The sequence below is a fragment of the Sciurus vulgaris genome (assembly GCF_902686455.1).
Source record: "Sciurus vulgaris genome assembly, chromosome: 12".
Taxonomy (NCBI): domain Eukaryota; kingdom Metazoa; phylum Chordata; class Mammalia; order Rodentia; family Sciuridae; genus Sciurus; species Sciurus vulgaris.
Window position 1 is genome coordinate 19,252,898 of NC_136473.1, and position 27,661 is coordinate 19,280,558.

The 27,661-nt window shown below is 43.8% G+C and overlaps 1 protein-coding gene across 4 annotated transcripts in view; it reads left to right on the forward strand.

Annotated features, from left to right (window-relative positions):
* CAMK1D (calcium/calmodulin dependent protein kinase ID) overlaps positions 1 to 27,661 on the forward strand; it is a 386,022-nt gene that overhangs the window by 303,708 nt on the left and 54,653 nt on the right. For all 4 annotated transcript variants that reach the window (XM_079106243.1, XM_079106242.1, XM_079106241.1 and 1 more), the window contains one exon: positions 21,827 to 21,965. In XM_079106243.1, coding sequence (XP_078962369.1) covers positions 21,827 to 21,965 — 139 coding nt within the window. The remainder of the gene's footprint in view (positions 1 to 21,826; positions 21,966 to 27,661) is intronic.

Here is a 27,661-nt window from a genome sequence, read left to right on the forward strand (position 1 = left end):
GTGTGTTGGAGAACATGACAGTGAGGCTCTGGGCTTGTTGAACAATAAAAAGGAGTGACCTGAAGTCCATAGTCAGCAGCACCAGTGGAGGACAATGGTACCACATCTGACCAGGCCCTCTGGACAGTGAAGCCAAAATGGACCTCACTTCAGACCTGAACTACACCACTCACTGACTCCTCAGTTCTCAGTTTCCTCACCTGGTGAGTGGAGGCTAAAGTAGTATATATCTGGGCAGTTCGGAGGGCTAAATAAGATAATGCACATGAAATGCCAAGCGTTGTTCCTGGCATATATTAATCACTTAAAATATCATGATGTTACCCCAAATCTTAACGTGGGGCCCTATGCTCCTTCCTCCAATTGAGAAGAGAGTGTCATTTTTTCTGTCTATCCTTATATGGCAGTAACTGCTCCCTAAGAGATTCACTTGGGCCTTTGATCCATGATAGGGTGGAGGGTTGGATGAGGAGGGCCCATCAGTAAGGAGCCCAACTGGGAAGCCATTCCAACAGCTGGGGGATGGTGAAGCCATCTTCCTCAACAGCAATGGAGATGAAGATGGAAGAAGAGAGTAGAAATATTTATGAGCAAAAGTTGGCAGAATTTAAACCTAAATTAATGTCAGGTGGGAGTCATAAATGATCTACCAGTTTTGGGCTTTTGTAAGCAGATGGTGGAGTTGAAAAGCAGAGCAGAAATCTTCCAATACTTCATATCAAAGAACTGCTTCATTAATTGACTGGATTTCCGTCTGGCTTAGCAATAGTCAGATGATGGTCCATATCATGGATCTCCCATGACATTCACAGTTAACCAACCATTCCGTAATGTCTCCACCGTAGAAGAATTATAGTACCAGATAATATTCCAGAAGCATCAAAATTAACACACTACCCTGTTGACTTTTCACTCAATACATTTCATTTTTGTTGGGCCATAAGCCCCAATCCAATTTGTTTGTTTCTAATGACCATGCATGTTAGTTAGTATTCCTTTGGGCCATTTAGTTCACATGGTTCAATGGTTCATGAATTTGAACTTGCTTCCCTGGCCAAAGAATTAAAAACAGATATTCATTTTGTTATGGCTTTCAAAACTATATGTATTTAGTAAATATATGATCATTGCATGTATGCCCATTTTCTAAATTATTTAGAAGTTTTTGAAAGATCAGAGACTTAAAGGTAAGAGGATCAAATTTTATCTATCCTCCGGTCTCTGTGCATGAAGCTGATGGTGGTGAGCTAAACCCCAGATCTCTCTTTCCCTGGAGAGATTGGTTTGTGTTTATTATAGACACAAGCTTCTTTGATCTGCCTGTATCTTTTACTTGGCTTCTAGAAACATCTTAGAGCCAAGCATCTTGTGACCTGTTCCCACAAAGCACAGGGAACTTTGTGGTCTGGATTTTGTATGCTAATCTCTCCCTTCTGCTTATCTTAGATTTTATTTCCTACCTTAGCGTCTTTTTTCTTACTAATATTAAAAATACTTTACCTTTCTGTGTTGTCTGCATCCCTTCAAGCTTCCTGTTATGGGGTTGGACATAAAAAGAAGTTCTTTACTGGTAGATTAGGGCTCTCCACACACCTAGCAGAGAACCTGGCACAAAACGAGCATTCATAACATTCATTAAATCAGCAAACATTTATTTGGTCCCATGTGTGAAATGGAGATATGATCCCAAGAATTTGCCTAGTTCGAGTGCCTTAGAATAACATCTCCAGCACCAACGTCATTATCATACATAACAATGGGTAGCATATGTCAAGTGCTTGCTTTGTACAATTATTTTTCCTATGATATTTAGTCTCATAAGTTGAATTAATATCCCATTTTATAAATATGAGCTATAGAAAGGAAAGTCTCTTACTCAGAGTCAGGGAGCAAGAAGCAGAGGAGCATCTTCACCCCTACCCTGCGTTGTCCCACCAAGTAACTGCACTGATGGACACTTGTGTCCCCAGCAGGAGCTGGTTGCTCTTAGCCATTTGGTGGCACCAGCCCTCTCTCTGTACCATTTGGTCCTGGTTGTCAAATCCCAAAGCCCTGCTGTGATCTCAGCAGGGAGCAGAAAACTGAGATGTGAGTCTGGCAGCCTGGCAGGTCCTAATCCCAAGAGTTAGGGGGAAGCATAGTTGGTACCTGTTTCTTTAGAGAAATAAATTAAAAAGCTGCACTCTCCCGTGTCTGCTTCCCGCCCTCCATGTCTTCCATTGCTGTGGGATGGAGAGATGGCTGGCAGTATGCTCCGATTGCAAGGGAAACAGAAGGATAAGCTGATTTTGATTGAAATTCCACTGTAGGCACCTTGAAGAATTTTATGGTACGGTAGCTCTGAGCAAGTGAATGCTGTGGGTTCCCCTTGTCAAGACTTGGCACTGGGAGTCCATATGGAGGACAACCTCCTTATTCATCCAGGGATTTCTATCATGGTGCCAGGAATTTCAGATGCCAGGAGTTTCACGGAGCCTCACTTGCTCCAAGCAGCCCATGAGTTTATTCCCTGATGAAGAGGACCATATGCCCTCTTTCCTCCCCTCTGTTCTTGTCCCCAGTCCCTTCCCCCACCACCTCTGTGTCCTCAAGGAGGGGAACCAGAGAGCACATGTTACAAGTGGCCTCAGGCTCAAGAGACTGGGTTCTCCAACTGTGGGAGAGACAAACATCATGGTTGTATCCAGCAGGACAATATTATTTATTCACGTAACTGCCAAGTTCTAGCAGAGGTAACCCTGGCAATTTATTTGTTTTTCAAGCAATGCATTTTTAGAAGCACAAAGCAATGGATAGTATTATAAGTTTTCTGGTACTTTTTAAATAAGGATTTGTATTAACATAAAACCCAATTAAAAATGCATGAAAAATGAATAAGAAAATCAGTTTCACATAAGGAGTCATGTAGATGAATTAATAGTGGCTAACAAACATTTAAAATGTTCAAATTCAATATTAATGCAAATTAAAGCAGTGTATGGTATATGTAGACTATTGCTATGGTTTAGAGGTGAGGTGTTCCCCAAAAACTCACATGTGAGACCATGAAGGAAGGTTCAGAGAGAAATGATTGGGTTGTGAGAGTCTTAATGCAGTCAGTGATTTACTCCCTGATGGGATTAATTGAAGTGGTAGGGTGTGGCTGGAGGAGATGGGAATTGGGGTGTGACTTTGGGGTATATATTTTGTATGTGGAGAGTGGAGACTCTCTCTGCTTCCTGATGCTGTGAGCTGCTTCCCTCTGCCACAAACTCCGCCATGATATTCTGCCTCACCTCAAGCCCCAAGGAATGGAGCTGACCTTTTATGGACTAAGACCTCTGAAACCGTGAGCCCTCAAATAAACTTTTCTTTCTCTACAATTGTGCTGGTCAGATCATTAGTCACAGCAGCAAAAAAGCTGACTAAAACAACTACGGAATGAATAAAGATTAAAATAAAGCTAATCCTGCCATGGGTGGAGTGAGCCAGACATTATGCTTTTGATGGAAATGGAAGTGAATAATTCTTGCTTCCCAATATTTTGTCCAGTGCTATTCTTAATCTAGGAATGGAATCCAAAGGCATAATTCAAAATGTAAACAAAGGTATAAGGTATTTAGACCAGGTTGTTCCATTCATTGTTACCTATAACAACAGAAATATCTACTAGGAATATATTGTTAAAAAATAAATGATTCAGCTGGGTGGGTGGTGGTGCACACCTGTAATACCAGTGGCTTGGGAGGCTGAGGCAGGAGGATCACAAGTTTGAGGCCAGCCTCAGCAATTTAGTGAGGGCCCTAACCAACTTAGTGAAATGAGACCCTGTCTCAAAATAAGAAGGGTTGGGGATATGACTCAGTGCTCCTGGGTTCAAGTCCCAGTGCCAAAAATTAATTAGTTAATTAATTCTGTTATCACACTTAATGTTATGTATACGTCAAAATTATTTTATGAATTATCTTTTTTGAATGTTGGGAGGTATTTATAATATAATATTGCCTGAAAAGCTCATTATAAAATGATGCATACATATGTGATTTGATCTTAGTGTAACGAAAAAAGATTGAGAGAAAGAAAGATAAAATGCTAATCATGGGTGCCCTCAGCTGGTGGAATTTTGGGTGCTTTTTAAAATTTTAGGTGTTTTGCATATATTTTATATTGCATATACTTTATATTGCATACATTATATTGCAATAAAATATATTGCATATATTTTATATTTTCTGATTACTACTTGTGAACAGAAAATTCAAAAGGCCTCTAAGGGTGAGGTACTCTCTGTTCTGTCATCTGTTCATTTCAGCTCAGGTTCTCTCCAACCAAATCACTTATCCTTCCTGTAACCTTATCCTTAGAATAAGGCCAACCGGAGCTTGCCTGAGGACCAAATGGAGTTCACACAGCTGCACTCGCTTTTGCAAAGTGAAAGGTTCACAGCAGCGATGGCTTGAGCGGCGGCCTTACTCGTGACAAATGTGTTTTCCGACTCGTAGAAGCATTATGCAGCACTAGCGTGGCAGCGCCCTCTTGCAAGCTCTTTTGTCCTGTTGTTGGGTATCATTTTCCTACTTCCCCTTTGTATTTTTCTATCTGTACCCAACAGTGTCCCGAGCCCATCTTCTGCCCTCCCACTGGGCAGTGCTCCTTGACATCCTTGCTTTGGGTGTGGGAAGATCTGCAAAAAGACCGGGCCGTGAGGCAAATGCACAGGTAGGAGAGGGTCTTGTGTTGCGAGTGAGGTTCCTCAATATCGGATACCAGTGGGGGGTGGGTTCCAGGACCCCCATGGGTACCAAGACCTGCAGACGCTCAAGTCCCTTGTGTAAAACGGCATAGGTTTTGCATAGAACCTCTGAACATCCTCCCATATCCTTTAAACCATCCCTGGATTACTATGACACTTAGTACAATATGAATGTTATATAAATAGTCATTATATGTACTATTTAGGAAATAATGACCCCCCCATATACAGATCATATACAGAATGATCTGTATAAGTTCAGTACAGATGCAATTTTTGATTTCTTTAATATTTTTGATGCCAAGTTGGTTGAATGTGAGGATAGAAACCCTCGATACAGCTGGCTGACTAAGTAGTCCCTTCTTGGAGTTCTCCTGTCAAGGGAGAGGGACAAGATCAAAGCCAAGATTTGGGGCCAGAAGGAGAGAAACGGATGAAGAAGGTGAGCTCCAGCTGGAGAAGCTGAGGCTGAACAGTGTTTCAAGTAGGGGAGCCAAGGAGCAAGTTCCAGGAACTTAGAAGGCAGCGCCTCTTTTGGAGAGATTATTTTTTGCACAGGACAATTTACATCTCTTTGGGGACTTTTTAGTACAGCAGTAGCACTCTTCTACTGGGCCACAGAGAGTTAGTAATGGTCAGATAACCAGAGATTTCTAACAAGATTGGGGATATTTTTTAAGCAAGGCAATTTCAGATAATCAGTGACTCCTGGACTCTCTGAAGGGACGTGCTTGTCCAGACCCTCCTTTGGATGTGACACACTGCGTATGTGGAGTGCCTTCTAAAACACTCCCGTATCAGAGACTTTAAGTAATCAAATCACTGAAATCTTATTATCCTGCAGCCTGCAGGCTCTCTAGTAGAGGGGGCGGTTGTATTAAGTGTAGGAAACAAATTCACTCTAAATTCAGGATTGGGTACAGACTTTCTTGGCATCTCCTCTCTTTGAGAATCTCAGTACTCTCCGATTTCCTTGTATTCCTTTCTTGATGCTTAGTGGAGACATGGGCTCTTGGTAGTACTGCAGATGACCAGGTTGAGGAGAGACCTTATCAATCCAACGAACCCATCTGAACCGACGGGTAAAACACACCCTATGGTTCTTATGACAGTGTCTCTCAAGCACCGAGGATGCTAGGCCAGCACTCGAGGGTCACAGGCAGGTAGGGCCCTCTCTTGGCCCTCCTTATTCTCTTCCTTTTTACCTTTGAACAACAGAGTCCATATTAGCTAGTGTTTTAGTCAGCCTTTCCGCTGCCGTGACCAAGAGTCCTGGCAAGAACAATTAGAAGTGGAAAAGTTTATTTTGGGGCTCATCGCTTCAGAGCTCAATCCATAGATGGCTGACTCCATTGCTCTGGGCCCGAGGTAAGGCAAAACATGATGGTGGAAGAGTGTGGAGGAGGAAAGTGGCTCAGGACATTGCACCAGGAAGCAGAGAAAGAGAGAGAGAGAGAGAGAGAGAGAGAGAGAGAGAGAGAGAGAGAGAGAGAGAGAGAGAGAGAGAGAGAGAGCTCTGTTCAACAAGGACAACATATGTACCCCAAAGGCAGGCCCTCAGGGACCTGCCTCCTCCAGCCACACCCTGCCTGCCTACAGTCACCACCAGTTAATCTCTATCACAGGATCAATGCACTGATTAGGGTAAGGCTGTCCTAACAACATCATTTAACCTCTGTACTTTCTTACATTGTCTCACACATGAGTTTGGAGGGATACCTCCACCTAATCCATGACAGCTAGTCTGTGAAACATCAGACCCATTTTCCCTTCTTGGGGAACTTTTTGTTTTTCTTGCTTCTTATGAGGAAAAAAAAATGTTCACCATTTACAAATGTGGACAGAATATATGAGGAACCTCTTTGTCTTGGGTCAGTTTTCCCAGAAACGACCTCTGAAGCAGAGGTTTGGCTGCAGGTGATTTTCTGAAAGCCAGGGAAGAAGCAGGGCAGGAGTTTGGGAGGCGCTGGCTGCACATCCACCCTGACTAAGGCCTCAGCCACCTCCCAGAACTCTGGAGCTGAGGCAACTCTTCAGTTATTTCTCCTGACTTGGAACAGGGGCAGGGGTAGGCGTTTGTATCCTCTGTCCAGATGCGGGCTGCACCAAGGGAGGGTGACATTGGGCAACCAGCTCTTATGCTGAAGGAAATGCCCTTAGCGAGACCCAGCTGGGAACCATCATCGACCAATGCTCCAAGAATGTCCTGAAGGGTTGAGCTAAGCAACACATGACAGCATCCACTACACTGACCCTTCGCCAGCTACAACCACTGGGCAGTTGTCGACTCTGCGGCCACCCACTTCTCTCCCTCCCAAACCCTGGTTTGTTTATTTCTTGTTTTTGTTTTTTTAGCAACTTTATTAAGATGTAAAATTTCTATACCATAATCTTCACTCATTTTGAGCATATAGTTCACTGATTTTTTGTAAATTTACCAAGTGGTGCAACCAGCTCCCTGATCCAGTTTTAGAACATTTTCATCATGTTAACAGCACACTCGTTTTCAAAAAAAAAAAAATTGGTATATTTTGAAGCAAGTTACATTAGTGAGATTTTAGTGCAATTAAGTTCTTAAATGAAAGGATCTATTGATAGGAATAAAATGTGAGTGAGGTGCCATTTAGCTGCTATTTGAGGTCACATAAGACCTTGGGAGATGAAACTAAGAGCCATTTCCAGAGAAAATGTCTTCAACTGCCTGTGCCAAGTGGTTTGCTCCCAGAGGCCGTCTAAGAATACCACATCTAACAAAGCGCTCTGTGCTTTAATACTTCTATGTTATTCCTCAAGATAAGAACCCAGGTTCAAGATGGGGGCTGTTTAAGTTTAGGTGTATGCAGATAGAAAGTGGTAAAAGAGAAAGGCTGTCTAAAAAGAAAAAAAGAAAGTCTTTCCAACAAGACACCATCTTTCCATATCACTAAAAATGAAAGAACGGACACAGAGGACATGGATCCAGAAACCAAGACAGGGGAAGACTCCATTTGTCCAATGTCCAAGACAAAAAAGTAGGCTGTTTCTAAGGTTGACATAAGAGTTGGCTCTCAGTGGACTTATTTGTTATCCTTTTAATGAAATAATGCAGTTGGTTAACTAGGACCCAGGAGAGCTATCGGTCTAAGTTTCAATCTAAAAGTCAGCGGACTTGAGACTCAGGAAGAGGTGTTATTTCAGTTCAAGTCCAAAGGCAGGAAAAGACCAGTGCTTGACAGTGCTAAGGTAGTCAAGCAGGAAGTTACCTCTTATTCAGGGAAGAAAGAGCGTTTTTTGTTCTGTTTCGGCCTTCAACAGATTGAATGAGGCCCACCCACGTTAAAGAGGTCAATCAACCCTACTCTGCCTACCGAAATTAAATGTTAATCTCATCCAAAAAGACTCTCACAAATACAACCATTTGGAACAATGTTTGGCCAAATATCTGACCCCCGTGACCTGGTCAAGTTACATGAAATTAACTATCACAGCCCAAATCAGAGATATAGCAAAGAGATACTAAGAAGCTGCCCTAGCATCTGGTCTGGTTCAGAATGATGGGTTATTTCTGTCTTTAATCTTCATGCTTCTTGGTAATTAAACTCCTTCCTATTCTTGTTAAAAATATTTCTAGGACTGGGGAGGCAGATAGGCAGTCAGGCATTTTCCAAGCATGCACAAAGCTCTGGATTCAATACTCAGTACTGAAAAAGAATAAAAAATTATAAAAATTGTTCAAAAGCAACCCTACTTAGTATCTCTCATAAGACTCTGAAATTTACTAGTAATTTTGTCAAGGGTCTCTTGTAAAACGTCCTAACATTAAGAATACAGAATAGGAATGCAAGAAGCGCACAGGGTTGCAGGCTTGAGCCAGAGACTTAGGGTCTGACTTGCAGGGATGCCAAGGGTCAGCAGGGGCTCAAGGAGGAGGGTAGAGACTCAGAGTATGTGACCCAGAGTTTTCCTTTAGGACAGTCGTAAAACCTGAAGAAATAAAGGAAAGGACTCCTAGAAAGAGCTTTCTCTTTGGCTTTTTCTCCTTGGGCTTTGAAAAAATGCTGTTTTTGAACATCTAGTAACCATAAGCTTTGAGTCTTACGGTGGGTCCTTGGTGGCCAGAGTGACTCCTTCATGAGAAGGACAATGGCTAGTTCTGTAGCCCACCAGAAGACACTTTTTACTGTGCTAGGCTGCAGAGCCCCACAATGTTCTTTAATCAATCAATGGTGATTGATTAATCAATCAGTAAAGATCAACAATATAACAGAATGTGGGCCAAAGAGACAGCTAATCTTTTCTGTCGTTTCTGTTTCTCCATGAAATTTTATTATAACTGAAGAGCATTTTGCAGATAGTTTACTAAATACTTTCTCTTTATAAGGAAATGATTCCAAGTGTAAAAGTGCAAATAGGTCTGACCAGGGCTATATATCTTGACTGACAGTTTTTGCCAGAAGGCAGCTCCTAAATTTCAGGCAATATGCAAAGGAGCTATTAATTTTAAATTATAACCCCAATCTCCGGACCATAATTTTCACACGGTTGCTGTTCAGTTTTTGAAGTTAGTACCCTTCCATCCTTAGAAACATCAGGGAGAAAAACTTTGTCATTTTGTATTATTAAGGCTAATACATAATGTAAGTATAATATGGTCTTTAGGTTGTTTAAAATGCTGTTTTTGAACATGTAGTATTCTCATTTGATATTGTGTGGTATCCCTTTGCCTCTACACTAAGTGTGAAGGATGAATGTGTGGGTGCTAGAAAGAAGAAAAAACCTGGAATCCTTCAGTAAAGGACTTTTGCCCACTGAGTACTAGAACACAGAGGCACTGTGTTTGTCAAGCTGCCTACGGCCCAGCCAGGAGGAAAGGTTCTCTCTTCTTCTTAGATTGCAGGAACTGGAGCCAAGTGAGCAGGAACCAGGTGCAGAGGCTGCTTACCTGGCACCTGGTCTGTTTCATCAGCTTAATTCTATAAGAGCACAGTAATTGACCAAGGCATTCCTATGCATAATGCATATTTGTGGGATTACAAGGGAAAGCAGTTATCTGTCAAAATACTCAAATGACAACAAATGGTCATGACTTGACAGCTTTTGTTCTGCAGCCCAATCTGTCAGTTTTGATTGCCTCACCCTGTCCACGTGGCATGGGTTGGACCATGACGTTGCCAGTCAGTCATCCACATCCTGGGGGCCACTCTGTCCCCACATGCCGCTCTGTATCACTAACTCATCTTTACCAGATCACTCTAAAGAATTTTTTTGGTATGATTTTTTAAAAGTGATGGTTATACAAAAGAGCTGAAGGGTTTTGTGGTTTGTGGGTTTTAAGATGTGACCTTCTGTTGCAGAGGGAAATCACAAAGACTCTTATATTCCGGATCCCTGTGCAAAACCAGGGCTAGCCAAGTGGAAAAGCCATTTAGTGGGTGGGCCAGGGGCTCTAGAACATTCTTCAGAGAGTGGGGTGTGGTAAAACGCAAAACTCAAAGCAGTAAATACAAAGGGGAATTATGATTAGTGAGATAAAGTGATAATATGCAAACCAATAACCGGTTTAGGTAGGTGGGAGAGTCAAGAATAAATGAAGAATGAATGAATGAATGAGGTGAAGGTTAAGAAAGAATTGCCTTGACGGCCAGTCTGCTGAAGGAAGTAGGCAGCAGGAAGTTTCTGTTACACGATCCATGGCACATGCTCGGAGGATTTGTATGGCTGTGTAAGGTCACGTCCAGCTGGACCCACACCCCACTCACTGTGCGGTTTTGTACATGTTTTTATTTGGCAAATATTTCATTTGCTTTTTCTCTGTGCTAGGTAGCTCCGTAGATTGGGCAAGTGAGGCAGCAAATGAGGCAGACAGGGCCCTGCCTGCATGGAGTTCCCAGTCCGGGCTGGGGTGGCACAGAATGACAAACCTCACACATGAACATGCTAATAATTGATGACAACTGGTGTGTGCTCTGCAGAGATACAGGGTGCCAAGAGAGAATGGAACGGGAGCCCTAATCTGGTGTGGGGTTAGGAAAAGGCTCTTCTGAAGTAGTGATATTCAGGCAGGAACTTCAAGGAGGAGTAGGACTAGAAAGATGAGAACAGGAGAAGCTTCAGTAAGCAGAAAGGGTCTGAGGCGCAGCAGTCGACAGAGCTGGGAGCTGAGCCGTGGGCACCTGTCATTGTGTGCCTTTGTCAATGCTGTTGCCGGAAGGTGAACTTGAGAGCCACTGAGACTTCACCAGCACGGGCAGTGGGCAGCTTGCAGGGCTGACCCATAGACAGGCAGTTTTTCTTTCATCCTTGCTGTTCAAAGGCCACCTTCAACCCTTCCTGAGTCATCTAAATTCATGTGCCCTCCCACACATGTGCTAGATTTTTCAGTACCGATCCATGTTGGCTTAGAAACACTAGAGCAAATATAAATACATATAACAAATTCCCGTTACAGCTGAATAATGAAATTAAAAATGCATCTTTTAGGTTTGTCATCAAATTGGGGCCCTATCAGTTGTCTTCAGATTCCAAATCTCCAAGCATATGTGAAATTGCATAATTGTTCTCCATCGGTTTTGAGCAGTCATTTACCCAAGATAGACCAAATGTGCTCACAGCCCACTGACAGTTCCCCACATGAGAACTGTCAATTTTACAGGCTAGCTGTCACCAAATTGTATTCCTAGACCTATTCCAGAACCATCTCCTATCTCTTTCAGTTGTTATCCACTCAAGGAATGCAAAGTTGCTTTAATACTGGAAAAGGTCCGATAGAAAAATAATTGTGCTGCCAAGTAAAATCTTCCTAATTGGAACTAATTGCAGAAAGGTCAATACGTAATAGTCAAAGAGATAATTAGGAAAATTTTCCCAATATTCTATTGAATACGTTCAGGAACATCTGTTGGCACAAAACTCATACTGCTTAAGCTCTACAGAAGGTCACCCTCTGGGGTTAATGAGCACTTCATTTACCTAGAACATCTCAAGGAATATGCCAGCCTGGGTTCATACCTTCTGACCTTCACCTTCCAGTCCTCATTTTATAAAGTTATAGAAAGAGATCCAGTTGATGCAGAAGTCACAGTATTCACTTGTGACATTGTGTAGTAGGGCAGAAATTTTCACAAATTTTCATTCTAGTCAAGTGTTTGGCTATCTTTTTTAAAAAAAATCCCTGGCCTGTCTATGGGAAACAGAAAGGAAAGGAGAGGTTTCCCCAGTCTTGGATAACCAGCACCCCCCGAGTCATCCTGCCCAGGTGGCAACTCCCTTTATCCATAAAGTTTCCTTTATGACAATTTCTTGTCAATCAGTGCTTCTGGCCCCCATGTCCCCTGTGGGGACAGAGGGGATTTGACATTCACAAGGAACTAAAGCAAGACAAGAGTTCACGGAGGCATCTTCTTTCCATTGTCTCCCTTGATTCTTAAAAGGATATAATCACCCCTTTTAGAGATGAGAAAAATGAGGCTCAGAGAACTCAGACCTGGGTGCTCTTCTCTGCGAACTCAGAGCCCCCCAGGGTCTTCAAACCATTTCCTATGCCAGTGACTCTTGGATCTTCACCCCAGCCCTCCCTTTCATCTTGCCAAACAAAATGGACATTCTCTGTCCCCGCCTTACTTGATCTCTCAGCAGCATTTGTAGGGTTGGCCATGCTTTCCATGATGCCAGATTTCCTTCTTCGCTTCCTGCCTCTGTTACTTCTTTGCTGACTCTTCCTAATTTAACAGAGTTCTGCCATTAGAAACTGCTTTCTCTAATGGAGTTAAAACACTTTCTCAGTGCTTGATCACATTTTGGCTTTAAAGAGCTTCAACATACTGATGTCTTGCTAATTTTAATCTCTATCCCTTACTTGCCCCTCTGAACTTCAGACTTATTAAAAAAAAATTAGCTACCTGCTTGATTTCTTCATTCAATAGGCATCTCAGACTCCACATATCCTACTCAGGGCTCTAGATTTGCGTTGTCCTATATGGTAGTTGATAATGCCATGTGACTGTTTACATTAATTAAAATTAAATAAAACATGAAAATTAGTTTTCAGTTGTACCAGTCATGTTTCAAGTGTCCAATAGTCACATGTGGTTAGTGGCTACCATACTGGACAATACCCACAAAGTGTTGGGGGTTGTGCCATGTTGATCGCATCGGCAGCGAGGAGGTTAATTGACATAAGCACACTCAGGTGATTTTCTCGTCCACACACACAATGTATGTGCATGTGTTCTCGAGCACTAATTGCCTGCTCGGAGCATCTCGCCTAATCTTTGCGTAAGAGGCGTGGCCCTGCTCTCCACCTCCTGGAGGTGATATAAGCATAGGCAGAGCGAGACAGAGACACAGCAGCCATTAGCAGAAAAACAGCAGCAGAAGACACGCGCGGAAGCAGCTAGTAGGGACACACAGGAGCCATTAGCAGAAAAGCAGTAGAAGACTCACGCACAGAAGCAGCTAGACACACGCGCAGCAGCAGCCAGAGGGAAAAACACGTGGCAGCAGCTAGTAGGGAAAAGCGGCGGCAGCAGCCAGAAGAAAGAACACAGCAGCTAGTAGGGACGAACAGCAGCCATTAGCAGAAAAGCAGTCAGAGGAAAAAACACGCGCGGCAGCAGCCAGAGGGGAAAACAAACAGCAGCCATTAGCAGAAAAGCAGTAGAAGAAGACACAAAACACGAAAGCAGCTAGGAAACGCGCGACGGCAGCTAGTAGGGAAAAGTGGCACAGCAGCTAGCAGGCAGCGGCGGAAGGCAGATCGCAGAACGGAGAACTGAGACGCATTACTAAACCATCTTAGGTAGATGTACCGTTAGTTCACAGGGTGCAGGATGCACCAGTGGGAAGCAGCAGAACTTAAGTGAGGCGTAGCAAGTCTCTCTTCCTCTGGGCTCTAAGCAAAGCCTGTCCTTCTCTCAAGGTCTCTCTTAAGCAAAGTCTCTTTCTCTCTGATAAGCAAAGTCTCTCTCTCTCTCCTCTCAAAGCAAGTAAACCTCCTTTCCTCTGTCCTCTATAAACAAACAAGCAAGAAAGCAGTGCACTAAAGAGAAAGATAGAAATGCCTCAGTTTCCACTCCACCACCCATAAGACCCATGCAAGTTGTTGCTGCAGGCGGTGACAAATAGCCACGGATTTTGGAACCACAAAGAGCCAGTGACACAAAGTATTTCCATCACCTCAGAAAATTGTTAGTCAAGGCTTCCCTAGATATTTTTATTCCTCTAAATCTGTTCATTCCCCAGGGTCCCTGTATTAGTCAGTGTTCTCTAGAGAAACAAATCCAATAGAAGGTATTGATTGATTGACTGATTGGAATAATTTCATGTGATTACGGAGTCTGAGAAGTCCCACAATCTGCCATCTACAAGCTGGAGACCCAGGAAAGTCAGTGGTATAATTCAGTCTGCATCCAAAGGTCTGAGAACCAAGGAAACCAGTGGTATTCATTCAAATTCAAGAGTAGGAAAAGACTGATATCTCGGCTGGAGCAGTCAGGCAGGAGGCCGAAGGGATTAATTTCTCCTTCCTCCACCTCTTATTCCATTCAGGCCCTCAACAGATTGCATTATGTGCACCCACACTGGGTAGGGCAAGGTACTTTATTGAGCCCACCAATTCAAATAGTAATCTCATCCAGAAACACCCTATCCAAATAATCTGGGTACCCCTGATCCAGCCACCAGAGTGATCTTTAAAAAGTATAGATCACTTCACCTGCCTCCCACCAGGATGAAAACCTCCCAGTGGCTTCTGGTCAAATGGAGACTAGACCTACCCTGCTTGGCCCTCAGCTTGTGGGGTCCTATGCAATGGCCTTCCTTTCCCATAAACTTCCTTGAGAACATTCTCCCCATTGCCTCCCAGGCTTCAGTCACCTAACCTCCTTTTGTGTCCTCAAACACCTGCAGGCTTCTGCCCTCCTTGGGGTCTTAGGACAGGCTTATCTCTGCCTGGAGTGTTCTCCCCCTGAGCCTTACTGGTTCTTTGCTGTCATTGAGAAGCACTGTCTCCCAGCTCCCCTAAAAGTGGCCATACCAGGTACTTGTCCCATTGGTTCCAACTCTGCACAGCATTTACGATCCTCCGTCACTTTCACATTATCCATTTGCTCACTTATTTACTTATTTTAGTTCTCTTCTCCCACTTGAAAAGTCATATGTGCTGGGGATTCAATATGAATAGCGTGCCCTCTTGGAGCCCAATGATTTCTAAAAAATGAGTCGTGATGATTTTTTTTTCCCAAATATTAACAGGTGCTTTGAGTTTAGATGAGATTAGCTAGTTTTCTCTTGAAATCTTGATCATGCGATTAGTTTCTTAACACATCTTTTAACCCTATTTCCCCTAAGTAATACAAAAGTGCAATTTCTCTATCAGTGTCCACAAGTAGATTTCCCAAACAAAACTGAAGTGCCTTTCATTCTTTCTCACCCATAACCACACTCTTCCTGGTCAGCCTCAGGGGCAGCCGGCTGGGAATTGAAGGTGTAGATGGAAGGCAGGCGATGTTTAGTGACTAAGGTTCCCACCCAAGCAAAGATCTCAGAGTCCCCCTTCCTTCTAGAACCAGCTTCAGTTTTTCTGAAGTTCACTGAGCATATGCCAGGCTGCAGGACACAGAGGTAGTTCAGACATGCCCTCCAGGAAGCCTTGTAACTATCTGGTTTGCCCGCTCTGTGATGTTCTGCTAGGCATCCAGGTGTAGCTGATGTGGCAAGTCATTAGTCCCCCATGGTCTTGACTGTAACTTAAGCTGCTTTTGTAGCTCCCCAAACATAAACCTGCACTGCATACCAAGTGGTTGGCATACATTAGGTGCTTCTTTCAAGGGCCATTTCCCTGTAGATATCAGCTCAGCTGATTCTCCTTTCGCTAGCTCCCCAGTGTCTTCCTTTCTTCCTTTTTTTTTTTTTTTTTTTTCTTTGCAGTGCTGGGGATCGAACCCAGGGCCTTGTGCTTGCAAGGCAAACATTCTACTGACTGAGCTATCTCCCCAGCCTCCCCGATGTCTTGATAATTCAAATTACTGGGCTCTGCCTGCCCACTGGCTTTTTTCCACTAAATACTGTTCCTCCTTTTAGGACAGATTCACCTCCTCTTGTCCCATCCTCCTGCCCTATCTCCTGGGTCCCTTTCAGCGACCTTTACAGTCAAACACCTTCCCTCCCCCCCCATCCGAATCACTGATGTTATGCTTCACTTGGCTGTGTATGACAGTGCCCCCACTGGACCAGGGACAACATACCAACTGGCTCCATACAAGACTGTTCAATGGTTTGGTGAATAAACGAAGTATGCAATGCAAATAAAGTAGCAAACTGTGAGGCCCCTCCCCCCAGATAAACTTTGAAAAAAATAATGTAAAGAGAATGTACATTCAGAGATACACAGCTTGCTGAGGAAATATGCATACAATTCTTGAACAGAAGATACACAGTTTGAATATGGAACAGCCTTTCAGTGCCCAGGGGATGGGTTGGCCATGGGCTCCATAACTGTGTGCCATCGAGTGGCTTCAGCAACGGGATCTTACTTTCATACAGTTCTAGAGCCTAGATGTCTAAGATCAGGATGTCAGCAGTTGGGGGCTCTCTCCTTGTCTTGTGGATGACCACCTTGTCCTCATATGATCTTTCCTATATCCACAATACCCCTGGTGTCTCATCTTCTTTTTGGGGGTGGTGGGGATTAAATCCACACATCTAAGCACTGGCTCTACCGCTGAGCTACACTCCCAACCACTCTTTCTCTCTTTATAAGGACACCTGTCCAGTTGAATTAGGGCTCACCTCTGTGACCTCCTTTAACATTAATTGCCTCTCCAAAGGCTGTGTCTCCAAATGTGCTCACATTTTAAGGTGTACTGGGGATTGACTGCAACATAGGGATTTTAGGGGAACACAATTCAGTCCATTACAACCCAGTACGAGGAAGGCAACATGGCCAAAATCAGAGTACAATGGAAGACAAGGGGGTGAATCTATCTGACCCACTAGATGGACATGAATTTATATTTTGGAAATTTCTGAACAGATGAAGACTGGAAGATATTGTGAAATGGAATTCTTAATAAATTTTTAAAAAATTATTAAAGTAGGATTTGTTGAAGGAGGGACATATGAGGGCAAAGTTGTGTGAAATGAAGCCTTGATTTCCCTGGAGTGGGTGAGAGAGTGCCCCCAGGAGCTGGGTGTGCAGGGACCAAAGCTAGATACAGCAATGAGGAGTGTTTTAATCAGCTATTTCACTGCTATGACTAAGAGACCTGACCAGCATAATAATAGAGGAGGAAGAGTTTGAGGGCTCACAGTTTCTGAGGTCTTAGTCCATAGAAGGCGGGCTCCATTCCTCAGGGTTCCAGGTGAGGCAGAGGTGGAAGAGTGTGGCAGAGGGAAATAGCCCGGATGTTGATCAGGAAGCAGAGAGAGTCTCCACTCTTAAGATACAGAATATATATCTGAAATCCACGCCCCAATTCTCAGCTCCTTCAGTCACCCCCTTCCACACTGATTGGGTTAAGGCTCTCACAACCCATCATTTCTCCTCTGAACCTTCCTGCATTGTCTCACATGTGAGTTTTTGGAGAACACCTCACATGTAAACCATAACAGGGAGTTTAGGCACCAGCCTGGAATAATGGGTGTCTACCCTGCTGGGAGGGGCAAAATCCCAGACACTGCCAGGTTGGGACTTGACTGAGGAAAAAGTGGAGAAGGGAAACTTTCTTTCTCTTAACTTGGTTAAAAAAGTACCCGTCCGTCCTCTAGACATTGGGGTTTCTCGGTTGAAAAATGGGTTTCTTAACCCACAGCCTGTTAATTGTAAGAGTACCTTCCCCCAGAACGAAATGTAAAGGGGCAGATGTTCTTAGAAAACACATATTCATAGCCAGTCTGGCCCTGGGTTACATTCAGACCACACTGCTCTTGAAGCATGTCACTTGTGTCCTCTCCCCTGTCCCTGCCTAGTTAGAAGACAGCCTTTGTGAATTTCAAGGCATATTTTCTGCACCACTGATTTTTATGACCCAGCACTGCTGGGTATTTCTCGGAGTCCTCACAGTGCTGGACTGTTTGGCCTTCTTCATGTTATTATGTCTGACTTCCATTCAAGGGGAATAGATTGATGGGGCCCACTTTACAACACAAAGGCCAGTATTTCCTCTAATGAGTGTGTGATTGGGAATGTTATTAATAAGCAGTGAATTTTAAGATAAAAGGATACTATCTCCTAAAATCAGGTGAAGTTCAAGTGCATGTAAACAATAGCTGGATTTTCCCAGTACTATCAAAAAAGTGCATAGTATACTGACAAAGCTCTACCATCTTGCCATATATCACAGTGCAGATAAAGCTAGTTTATTCAACCCAGCAACTTTATGTTTCTTGACAATTATTTTTTTCAATTTGAAGGGATTTATATTACTTAAAAATTTGCAAATAAATTGAAATTTGGCTGAGATTATTATATCAAGCTATTTTACAGTTGCATATTTCAAATCCACATACAATATGATAGCAGTATATTGTAATGGGTAAGAAAGATCAGAGACTGAGCAAACCTGAGTCCAATGCAGAGACAGGTTGTTCTAACTAAACCTCAAAGATAGAATTCAGAAGAGTAGCAAAATTTTAACCATATCTTCTTTCTTCCGCTTCCCTCATGTTTGGCATCAATTCATCTTTCCACCTCTGCATTGCTGAAGCTGAGTCTCCTCTCCCAATAGCCACTACTATGGTTTGAAATTTTTTTTCCCTTCTGAAACATATATTGAAATGTAATACTTAGTATGAGATATTAAGAGGTGATTACGGCTCAGCCTTTGATGATGGACTAATGCATTCATGTGATTAAGAAATCAATGGGTCATCTCAAGTGTGGGTCTGCTATAAGAAGCAGTTTGGCTGGGCCTCGTGGGAACTCTTGGACTCTCCACATGATGACCCTCAGCACCTCAGGACTCTGCCAGCAAGAAAGCTTTCACCAGATGCAGCCCCTTGACCTTGGACCAGAAACATAAACCAAAATAAACCTCTTTTCTTTATAACTTTCCCAGTCTGTTGTATGGTGTTCTTAGTAATGGAAAACAGATTAAGACTGCTATCATTAATTTGTTTCATCTCTTGATTTATTATTATGGTTCTACTCTTTTTCCCCAATCTCCTGACTCCAGTCCATTCCAGTATTTTTTGGATGTTGTAATTGGAGGATTCCATTTCTAACAAGGAGCTTAAAACCATGTGCCTAGGAGGTTTCCCAGGGAAAGTTATTGACTCAGGAAAACAACCCTGTCAGTCAGTTCTGCAGCCAAGCAAAGCCTGGTCTCCTAACTGGAAAGTAACACCTGTGCCTCACCGTGAGGCTAAACTTATTTCCTCAGCAGTGATTCTTGGACCATAGTACTAATCCTGCCTGCCTCTCAAGTGGTTTCAAGAATAAGTGGATGTCTTAGCTCAATACAAATCCCATACGCTGCAGAATTTATTTTCTCATAGTTCTGGGGGCTGGAAGTTTGGCATCAGGGTGCCAACAGGATCTGATTCTGGTGAGAGCTCCCATCTTTGCTCACAGATGGCTGCCCTCTCACTGTGTCCTCACATGGGGGAAGGAGACATCTCTGTTTTATCTTCTTCTTCTTATAAAGGCCCCATTCCATCCTCAGGGCCCACCCTCATCACCTCATCAACATCTAATTACTTCTCTAAGGCTCCACCGCCAAATACCATCACATTAGGCTTACAGCTTCCAAGTAAGAATGCAGGGGGACATTCGTTCCCCAACAGTGGGCTTTTAAAACACATGCTTAATGAGATGGTTGAAAAGTCTAAAATGATTTGCAAATTTAGACTTTTTAATTAGTATTGTTGCATATTTTTTTTTATTGTCAAGTTTCTAAACATTTCCCCTGTGCCTTGGTTTCTAAGGAAACCAAATTATTTCTGAGTAATGTTCAAAAACAGAGCCCTGGTGCAATTTGCAGTTTAAGAAACAGAATATTAAATGCACAGAACACTGAGACACCGTGACTTTACACATCCTTCAATCCCTATGGTACATTTTTCACTGGATTGTGACCCTTCAGCAGTGCGAATATCTAAGTGGAACAGAATTTCATCAATACCATATGTATCCCATAGCAGAATAAAAAGAGACCCTGAGAGAGTGGGAACCTGGCAGATCAGCTCTGAGGTGGGCGGAGAACTGGGCAAGGCTTGGGTGGTGGAACACTCAGAGCAGGAGGTGAGGTTGCTAGAAGGGGTGAACATCCAACGGCAGCTGCAGAGGAGAGGAGGTGATAGCAGGCAGGTCAATGGAAAGTATTGGAACACCAGCTAGAGAAGCCATGATTGGAAGGTGGACCAATGGTAGACGGTGTAGAAGGTTACGAACAAAACGGACTTTCCCCCTTGGCTGCCAGAGCTGCCTCATTGCCACCAACTATGCATAGTCGCCCCTAATGGGCACCCCCTAAATGTCAAATGGGTGTTCAATAAATAACACTGTGAAGCCTCCAGGGCATCCAGGTTCACTTTGCCCCTGGCAGCTATCTATTTCCTGTAGTATATCCTTGAGTTCTGCAAAGGTTCAGACCTTGGAACTCATTGGAAAAAGTTCTAGTGAAACAAGGAGTAGAGAGAACTTGGTTTCAATTGTCAGGAGAGGATGTCTTGGGACCTTGGATACCTGAGGATGGATCACTTAGATAACATAGCTGTCAAAAAGTTGTGTCTTTTCTGTTGATTCCATTTCTTTTCACTCTTTGAATTGCCTTTGATTTATCCTGAGCACCTTTCCTTTCTTATCTAGATTGTCAATTTGCTTTGGAAACAAAACATCCAAGCTCAATGTTACTTGGAATGACTATAGAAAAAACTAACACATAGGCCTTGTATAGCTGCCATTTTTTATTAGCTTTTTATAAAGAAGTTTTCAATGGATCAGTTATTGCACATTAATTGCCATGACTTGCAGAAATTAATACCTTTGTGTATGTGTGTGTATTACTGCTAGCTTATGTCTTCTATTGCATTAAAGCTGTAAGTTGTTTCAAAACTGGTTTATGATTTTAATATTTCAAATAAATCTGTTTCATATTGTTCCTGAAAGTTTTGGGTTTTTTTTTAATAGTGCTAATGCATCCCTGAAGTTTACTTCTAGAATGGCTTGATTATTTGAACAAAGCACTGCCTTTGTTAGAGAAGCGTATACTCTAAATATCTGAAGGCAGTTAGTTGTTTCTTTTCTGGACTGTACAATTCCATTACTTCATTAGACCCAGACAAGCATGAAATATCAAAGATGAAGGGGGCTGTGGCACTTGTCCACCAGGCCTTGACCTTCGTCCCCATTTTGATACATGCAAACAAACAAGCAAGCAAACAAAAAAGACCATTAAATGCATTCTGAATTTCAAAACAAATTAAATTGAAATAGTGCCATCAACACCAGAGAAAAGCAATGTGATAATGTGATACAGCGTCTTTATTTATCTCTTTCTCTTTTGTAAATCTCAAATGACTCTGACAGATGTCGTGATACGTCCAAGGGCATGCGCCTACTCTCTGTTGAAAATGGCTGACTAGCTTAATGCTCTCACTTCCCAGAGGAAAAAACTGAGGTCCAGGGAGTCAAGGAGTGCTCAGCCACTCAGTATATTAGAAGCAGAACTTGGTTAAGATCTCAAATATCCTGCTGGGAGGCCAACAATTTGCCCCCAGCATTTCCCCATCACATAAGCATCCTTTCTCACACCAAGGAGACATCTGGGCAGGGTCACCTCCCTGTCCCCGATGATGCTGACATTCAGAAGGGTCTTTTGACTTTAGCTTGTCACAGCGGAACAGAGGCCAAGGTCAGGAGAGATTTCTTAAGCTTGGCGAGTCTATGGAGCCTGGTGTGGCTTCATTCCTTCCATTGTGTTCTGAACATTTCCACTGCTGCGACATAGGAACGCTTCCTGGGGACAACTTCTGGGGAAGAGGTGGGGCAGAATCTAAACCTGAAAACGGATTTGCTTTTGAAATCCAGTCTGGGTCTTTTATCACCGTATGGATGGTTTTCCCTGCATAATTATCACAGCTCCTCTCCAACTCTTATTTGTTCTTTTTTTAAAACAGCGTATCCGGTGGAGAGTTGTTTGATCGGATCGTGGAGAAGGGATTCTACACCGAGAAAGATGCCAGCACTCTGATCCGCCAGGTCTTGGATGCTGTGTATTATCTCCACAGAATGGGCATCGTGCACAGGGACCTCAAGGTGAGGCTGTTGCTTAGCAACACCCCCAGTTACTCCTGTCCAAGAGGACTGGTTCTGATGGAGGAGTGGGGCTGCTTTGGGTAGAGATGGGTGGAACGCTCCGTGAGCATCTGTGTACTTTTAGTCATCCTCGCACTTTGGGGGCCAGAGGTAGCTTGGAACAAGATGAAGGTCAATGTGGCTGATCATTGTTTGGGAGATCTTATCACCGTGATGGAACCAAAGGGCCACAGAGAACTAGGCTGTGTATTACTTCAAGCCCATCGAAGAGATCATTCTGTTTGAGACATAAACACCATAAAAGTCCTTTGCCCAAGTTTAGTTCTTCAGAGCCTTGTCCCAGTTCCAGCCCTGTTTCAGCACAGCACACCACATGAAAGAGAGGGAGCGAGAGGCAGGCAGCAGGGGAGGAGAGAGAAGGGACTGGAAGGTTTGCAGGAAGGTCGGCTAAATGAGCTGCAGGCGCAGCCTTCTTCCAACGTCCTGCAGCTCCCTTTCTCATCTTTTCTTCACGAGGCTTTGACATAGTGACCCTCCATCCATTAGTGCTGAAGGATCCGGGCCTTACTGTGGGACCTTAGCATCACATTCTGCTTCCCTGACCCAGGTCCCTGTAGATTACAAAGTGTAGATATCACAGTATGAACCTAAGAGACCCTGAAAAGCAGCGACATTGTCCGCACACTGTAAGTAGCTCCAAGCCACCATAGTTACAGGTCCAGACCCCAGAACTGAATGCCCCAGGCCAGAGAGAAATCCACCTCAGCCTGCACACCCACCACTCATAGCATAAATACAAGGAGTATGTTGTAGCAAAGCCACGCTATAATACACCAACTGTGGGACATCTGAATCAATGTCCAGAATCAGTCATAAACATTTGTCAAAATGGAACTTCAGCATCTGCCCAATATCTGTTACTGGGTGTCAAGAGGTAAAATGAGGTAACTTTTCCTTTCATAAAATCTCACAGTTAGACTGGGGGTACATAGTTCAGTGGTGGAGCACTGTCTAGCGTGTGCAGGCCCTGGGTTCACCACACACGCACACACACACGCGCGCACGCACACACACACGGACTCACTGTGGAGTTTTCTTTTCCCCAGGTACCAATTGCTCTCTCAGTGTTTCATTTCCATTTTCCTTTCCAAAGGCCATTTTAGGACCCTTTTAATGATCTCTTTTCAGAGACGCAGAATGTTAGCATGCATCAGAACTGGCTGGGAGGCTAGTGAAACCACAGCTTTCTGGCCGTGCCCAGAGGTTCTGATTCTGCCAGGCCCCAGGGCCAGAAGGCTTTCATATCTAAAGTGTTTGGTGATGCAGGTGACGCTCATGCTGGTCTGGGAAGCGCTGTTGGAGGACTGCTGGATGAGGGGCCATGGAGATGTCAGTTGAGTCCTCCCAGCCTTTGCCCTATGCAGGCATCTTGATGGGGGAAATGGGTCGTGAGCATGATGAGCTAATCTGCAAGGCCTGGAGGCTCTGCAGAGAGCCAAAGCCAGGCTTGATGAGCTGGCCTGGTGCCTCCAGGCCAGGAGCAGGTGGGGCCTTCGCTGCTCTCTTGCAGCCCCACCAAGTGCCAATTCTGTGCTTCCAGAACACAACAGGCAGCTGTCACTGGACAAGTTAGTGTTGTGACCACAGGGATGTGGCATGAGGGTCTGATTTTCTGTGCTTACTAGAAAAATAATTTCTAAGCAAATAAGCCATATCCAGGAAGAGCAGTGTTTATTTACCTCCTAGAAAGCGGATGGGCTGGGTGGGAGACACTGCTGTTTGCTCCCATGTAATGCTTTTGGAGGAGTACTTGGGGCTCCCAGCCTGTGGAGCTTTAAGAACACTAGGCTTGCAGGCAACATGATGCACACCTGTAATCCCAGTGACTCAGGAAGCCGAGGCAGGAGGATTGCAAGTTCAAGGGCAGTCTCAGCAATTTAGTGAGGCTGTAAGCAACTTAGTGAGATTCTGTCTCAAAATAAAAAGGAGGCCTGAGGGCCTGAGGGTGTGACTCAGGGTAAGTGGCCCTTGGGTTCAATCCCCATACCAAAAAGAAAAACAAACCAAAACAAAACAAAACAAAAACTCACCATGCGTACCACTGTGGAAAGAACATAAACATTTTTCAGGACATTTTTAGGATCTCTTTTCAGAAGCACAGATGGGTTTGATCTGCGTGGAGGAAATGGGGATTGCAACATTAAATTTTCATTAATGTCTGAGAAAATTAAAACCACCTATAGGGTCTAGCCAGAGCAGAAGAGAGCTTGATGATATTAAAGAAAGATTAGCACGCAACCTGGACACTATTCTCATGTGCAAATCAACTTCCTTTTCCTTCCAGAAAGTCATCCTACCAGGGACAGTCAACTGATCTTTTTTCAAAATGAGGGGACCAAGACAGGAAGTGCCCACTGCTGCCTCCTCGGTTTCTCAGTCCTTGCATTTGGAGCTGGTCCATTCTTTTTGTGGGAGACCATCCTGTCCCTCCTGTTTAGCAGCATCTGTGGCTTCTACCCAATGAGTGCCAGCACCAATCTTTGAGTCCTGACAACTAAAAACATCTCCAGGCATTGCCAAATGTCCCCTGGGGAGCACAGTTGACCCCAGTTGAGCAATACTGGATTACAAATGTGATTATATAGGACATGAGCTTTATCCAAAGGATGTTGATTCAGATCTTTCTAAGACCATTATAGGAATTGTTATATAAGGTGGAGACTGATCTTTTAACTCGGGTATTGGCCACCACTTGTCTTGCAAAGATGCTGTAATAGGCAGCAAAATAATTTTTCAGGTGATCCAGGCTCTTTGAGGGCCCTGGGCAGAATTATAATACAGTGTGACAAGGTCTACCCCTTGGCACCCACCCCCACAGTCCTCCCACCAGCTCTGGGGGTCTCCCATCCAGAGTGTCTCTAGACCTTCCTCAAACCCACATCTTTCCCACTCCCCTCCCCTCACCTTGCAGGAAAAGCCTTGTTGTCTTTACCTAGACTTGAGCCAATTCAAATTATTGATCTAAACTGGGAAAGACTAGTTGATTGACCCCTCCTGAGGTGTAATTATTCTGCCAAAGAGCTTTCTCTGGACCCAAATGAGTCTCTTCTTGGGAGAAGGTGTGGGGAGGGCCTCTTGGCTCTTTGGCAGTCCTATGCCTGTCTTAAGCGTTGTTTAGAAGCCTGAGATGATTTGCTTTCTGCTCCTTCCTGCTTACCTTTACAGCTGTAGAAATCCTGGAATAGGAAGATTAAAAATCAGAAATAGCAAAAAAGTTCACTTTGTACACGTATGAGTTGAACCATGCTGTCTGTCAACGGATAATCCCCAACCAGTGTTTTCAGAAAAGAGCATGAACGGCATACACTTTTAGGTTTAGACTGTTTCCCCCCATTTCCTAAGCCTTATTCCTATTCCAACTCTTGATTGGCCCGTTTTGTTTTCTTTTAAAACTCATTTGAAAGCGTCCTTGATCTAATTCCAGGCGTCAGGCACAGAACTGTCACCGTGACTATTGTATCCTATTTCATTTGTGTGTTGTTATCGTTAGGGAGGAAGGATAGTATATTTTTATTTGGGTTGTTAAAGAACACAATTTGGTCAACACTTGTTAGAGTGGTAAGGAAGCCCTTATTCAAGACTTGTCAAAGTTGAAAAGAGAGATGGAGCTCAGCTCCGGACACAGCAAGAACAGGGCATTTAGAATCAAGGAACGATTTTGGGCAGGCTCAATGGATGAAAAAATTACTAATAGGGGACATCGGGGGGAGGGTGATTCTTGCAAAAAGGACATAACAAGATCCTGGCTTAGACAAGCCAAGGACTTAGAAATGGACAATGATTCTGAGATGGGGCCCAGGCATCTGGAGTTTAGATCTGAGATGAACCCGGGTATCTGGATTTTAGAGCTCTGGGTGGTTGGGTGAGTGGGATTCTGATGTGCAGTCATTGCTGTGAAGAAATTCTGAGGACTGGCCAAGACTCTCCTTGACCAAATTTTAATTTGGCCCAGCCTTATTCAGGCTCTCGAGTCCTTTCTCTAACAGGCCCTGACCTTGGGTTTTGGCCTTAAACTCAGTCCAGGTTTAGCAAGAATCCTCCTAGGTCAGTGTAGCAGAACTCATATGTCTGATATCTTATCTGACCACATTCCTTAACCTCTATCCACAATATATGTCACTCTGGCCTACCTTTTGCAAAATCTCAGTTTAACCAGAATGCCCCTTATTCCTAAGATTTCCTCCTGTTAATGGACCCCCGCCCTGCTCCTGGGCTGTAAATCCCCACCTGTAGTATTTGGAGTTGAGTTTGATCTCTCCCTACTGCAAAACCCTCAGTGTAGTGGTAAAGAGTGTTTGCCATCTTTAACAAGTGTCTGAATAACTTTTCTCTTCAACAACATCACAAGTGGAGGATGAAGAACTTGATTAGATTCCAGGGGTGGAGGATTCTCTCTACATAGCTGAACCAGAGTCAGGCTAAGACTGGGCTGTGCAGGGTGAGCAGGGCAAGGAGCCATAGGAGGCCAAGGTCAAGGTCTGGAGAAGAGGGGTCAGAGGACCCTGACTCCAGTTTGGTCCAGAACAGAGTCTTGGCCAGTTCTCAGAATTTATTCACAGTAGTGGCTGCACATCTAAAGCCCTCCATCCACCACCCTGGAGCCTAAAATCCAGATGTCTGAGCCCCATCTCAGATGTGCCAAAGGACAAAGATGGGCCTGTCATTAATAACATTCTCAGGTGACTCTGCCTCACAACAATGCAAAGAAAGACTTTTCTAAACTCTAAACAAAATAGTTCCTAAAATTTGGTACTGAGGAACCAAATTCACTACAAACCTCTGACAGGAGAAACGAGTGCTTCACCCTCAGGCTGGGGAGAAAGCCAGATGGGTCTTGTGTGGGGAAATTATTTTCTTCCTCAGATTCTTTACGCTGTGTTTCCTTTAAGGTTTTATGTAAACGAGAGCTATTATGTATTCACTCAGTTAATCTTCAGAATCATCCTGTTGGTTGAACATTCCTGGACCTCATCAAAGTTGACAGTCCTTGACTCTATCTCTCTTGGGGACAGCATCCTTTATGGAAGCCACTCTTTTTTTTTTTTTTTGGTACTGAGAATTGAACCCAGGGGCACTTAATCACTGAGCCACATCCCCAACCCTTTTTAATGTTTTATTTAGAGACAGGGTCTTGCTGCATTGTTTAGGGCCTCCCTAAATTGCTGAATCTGACTTTGAACTGGCAAATCCTCCTGCCTCAGCCTCCTGAGATGCTGGGAATACAGGCTGAAGCCACTCTTTCCAAAATTAAAACAAAACAATGCAGGTACCTCCTCTGCGTTTGGGTTGTCAGTTCAGTGACTCAGGACAAGCTCTGGGGCTACTGTAGCCACTCAGTCTCCATGAGCCCCACACACAGAACAGTGAGATTCCCCAATTTGACATAAAATGGACAAATGATGTTTCAGTGTCTCCCCTCTCAATCCCAGCGGCGCCTCCCCTCAGTCCTTCCTGTATACTCAAGCATCACAGAACTGTAGTGAAGAAAGGAACACAGAAACTCTAAGAAATATATAAAAAAAACCTTTGCTCTGCACGCCTGCTGTCTGAACTCCATCATAGGCTCTTCTGAGGAGCAACAAGAAACCATCACAAGCTGTGCTTTATGGATGCTGTGTAGCATCTCAGTGTCCTTA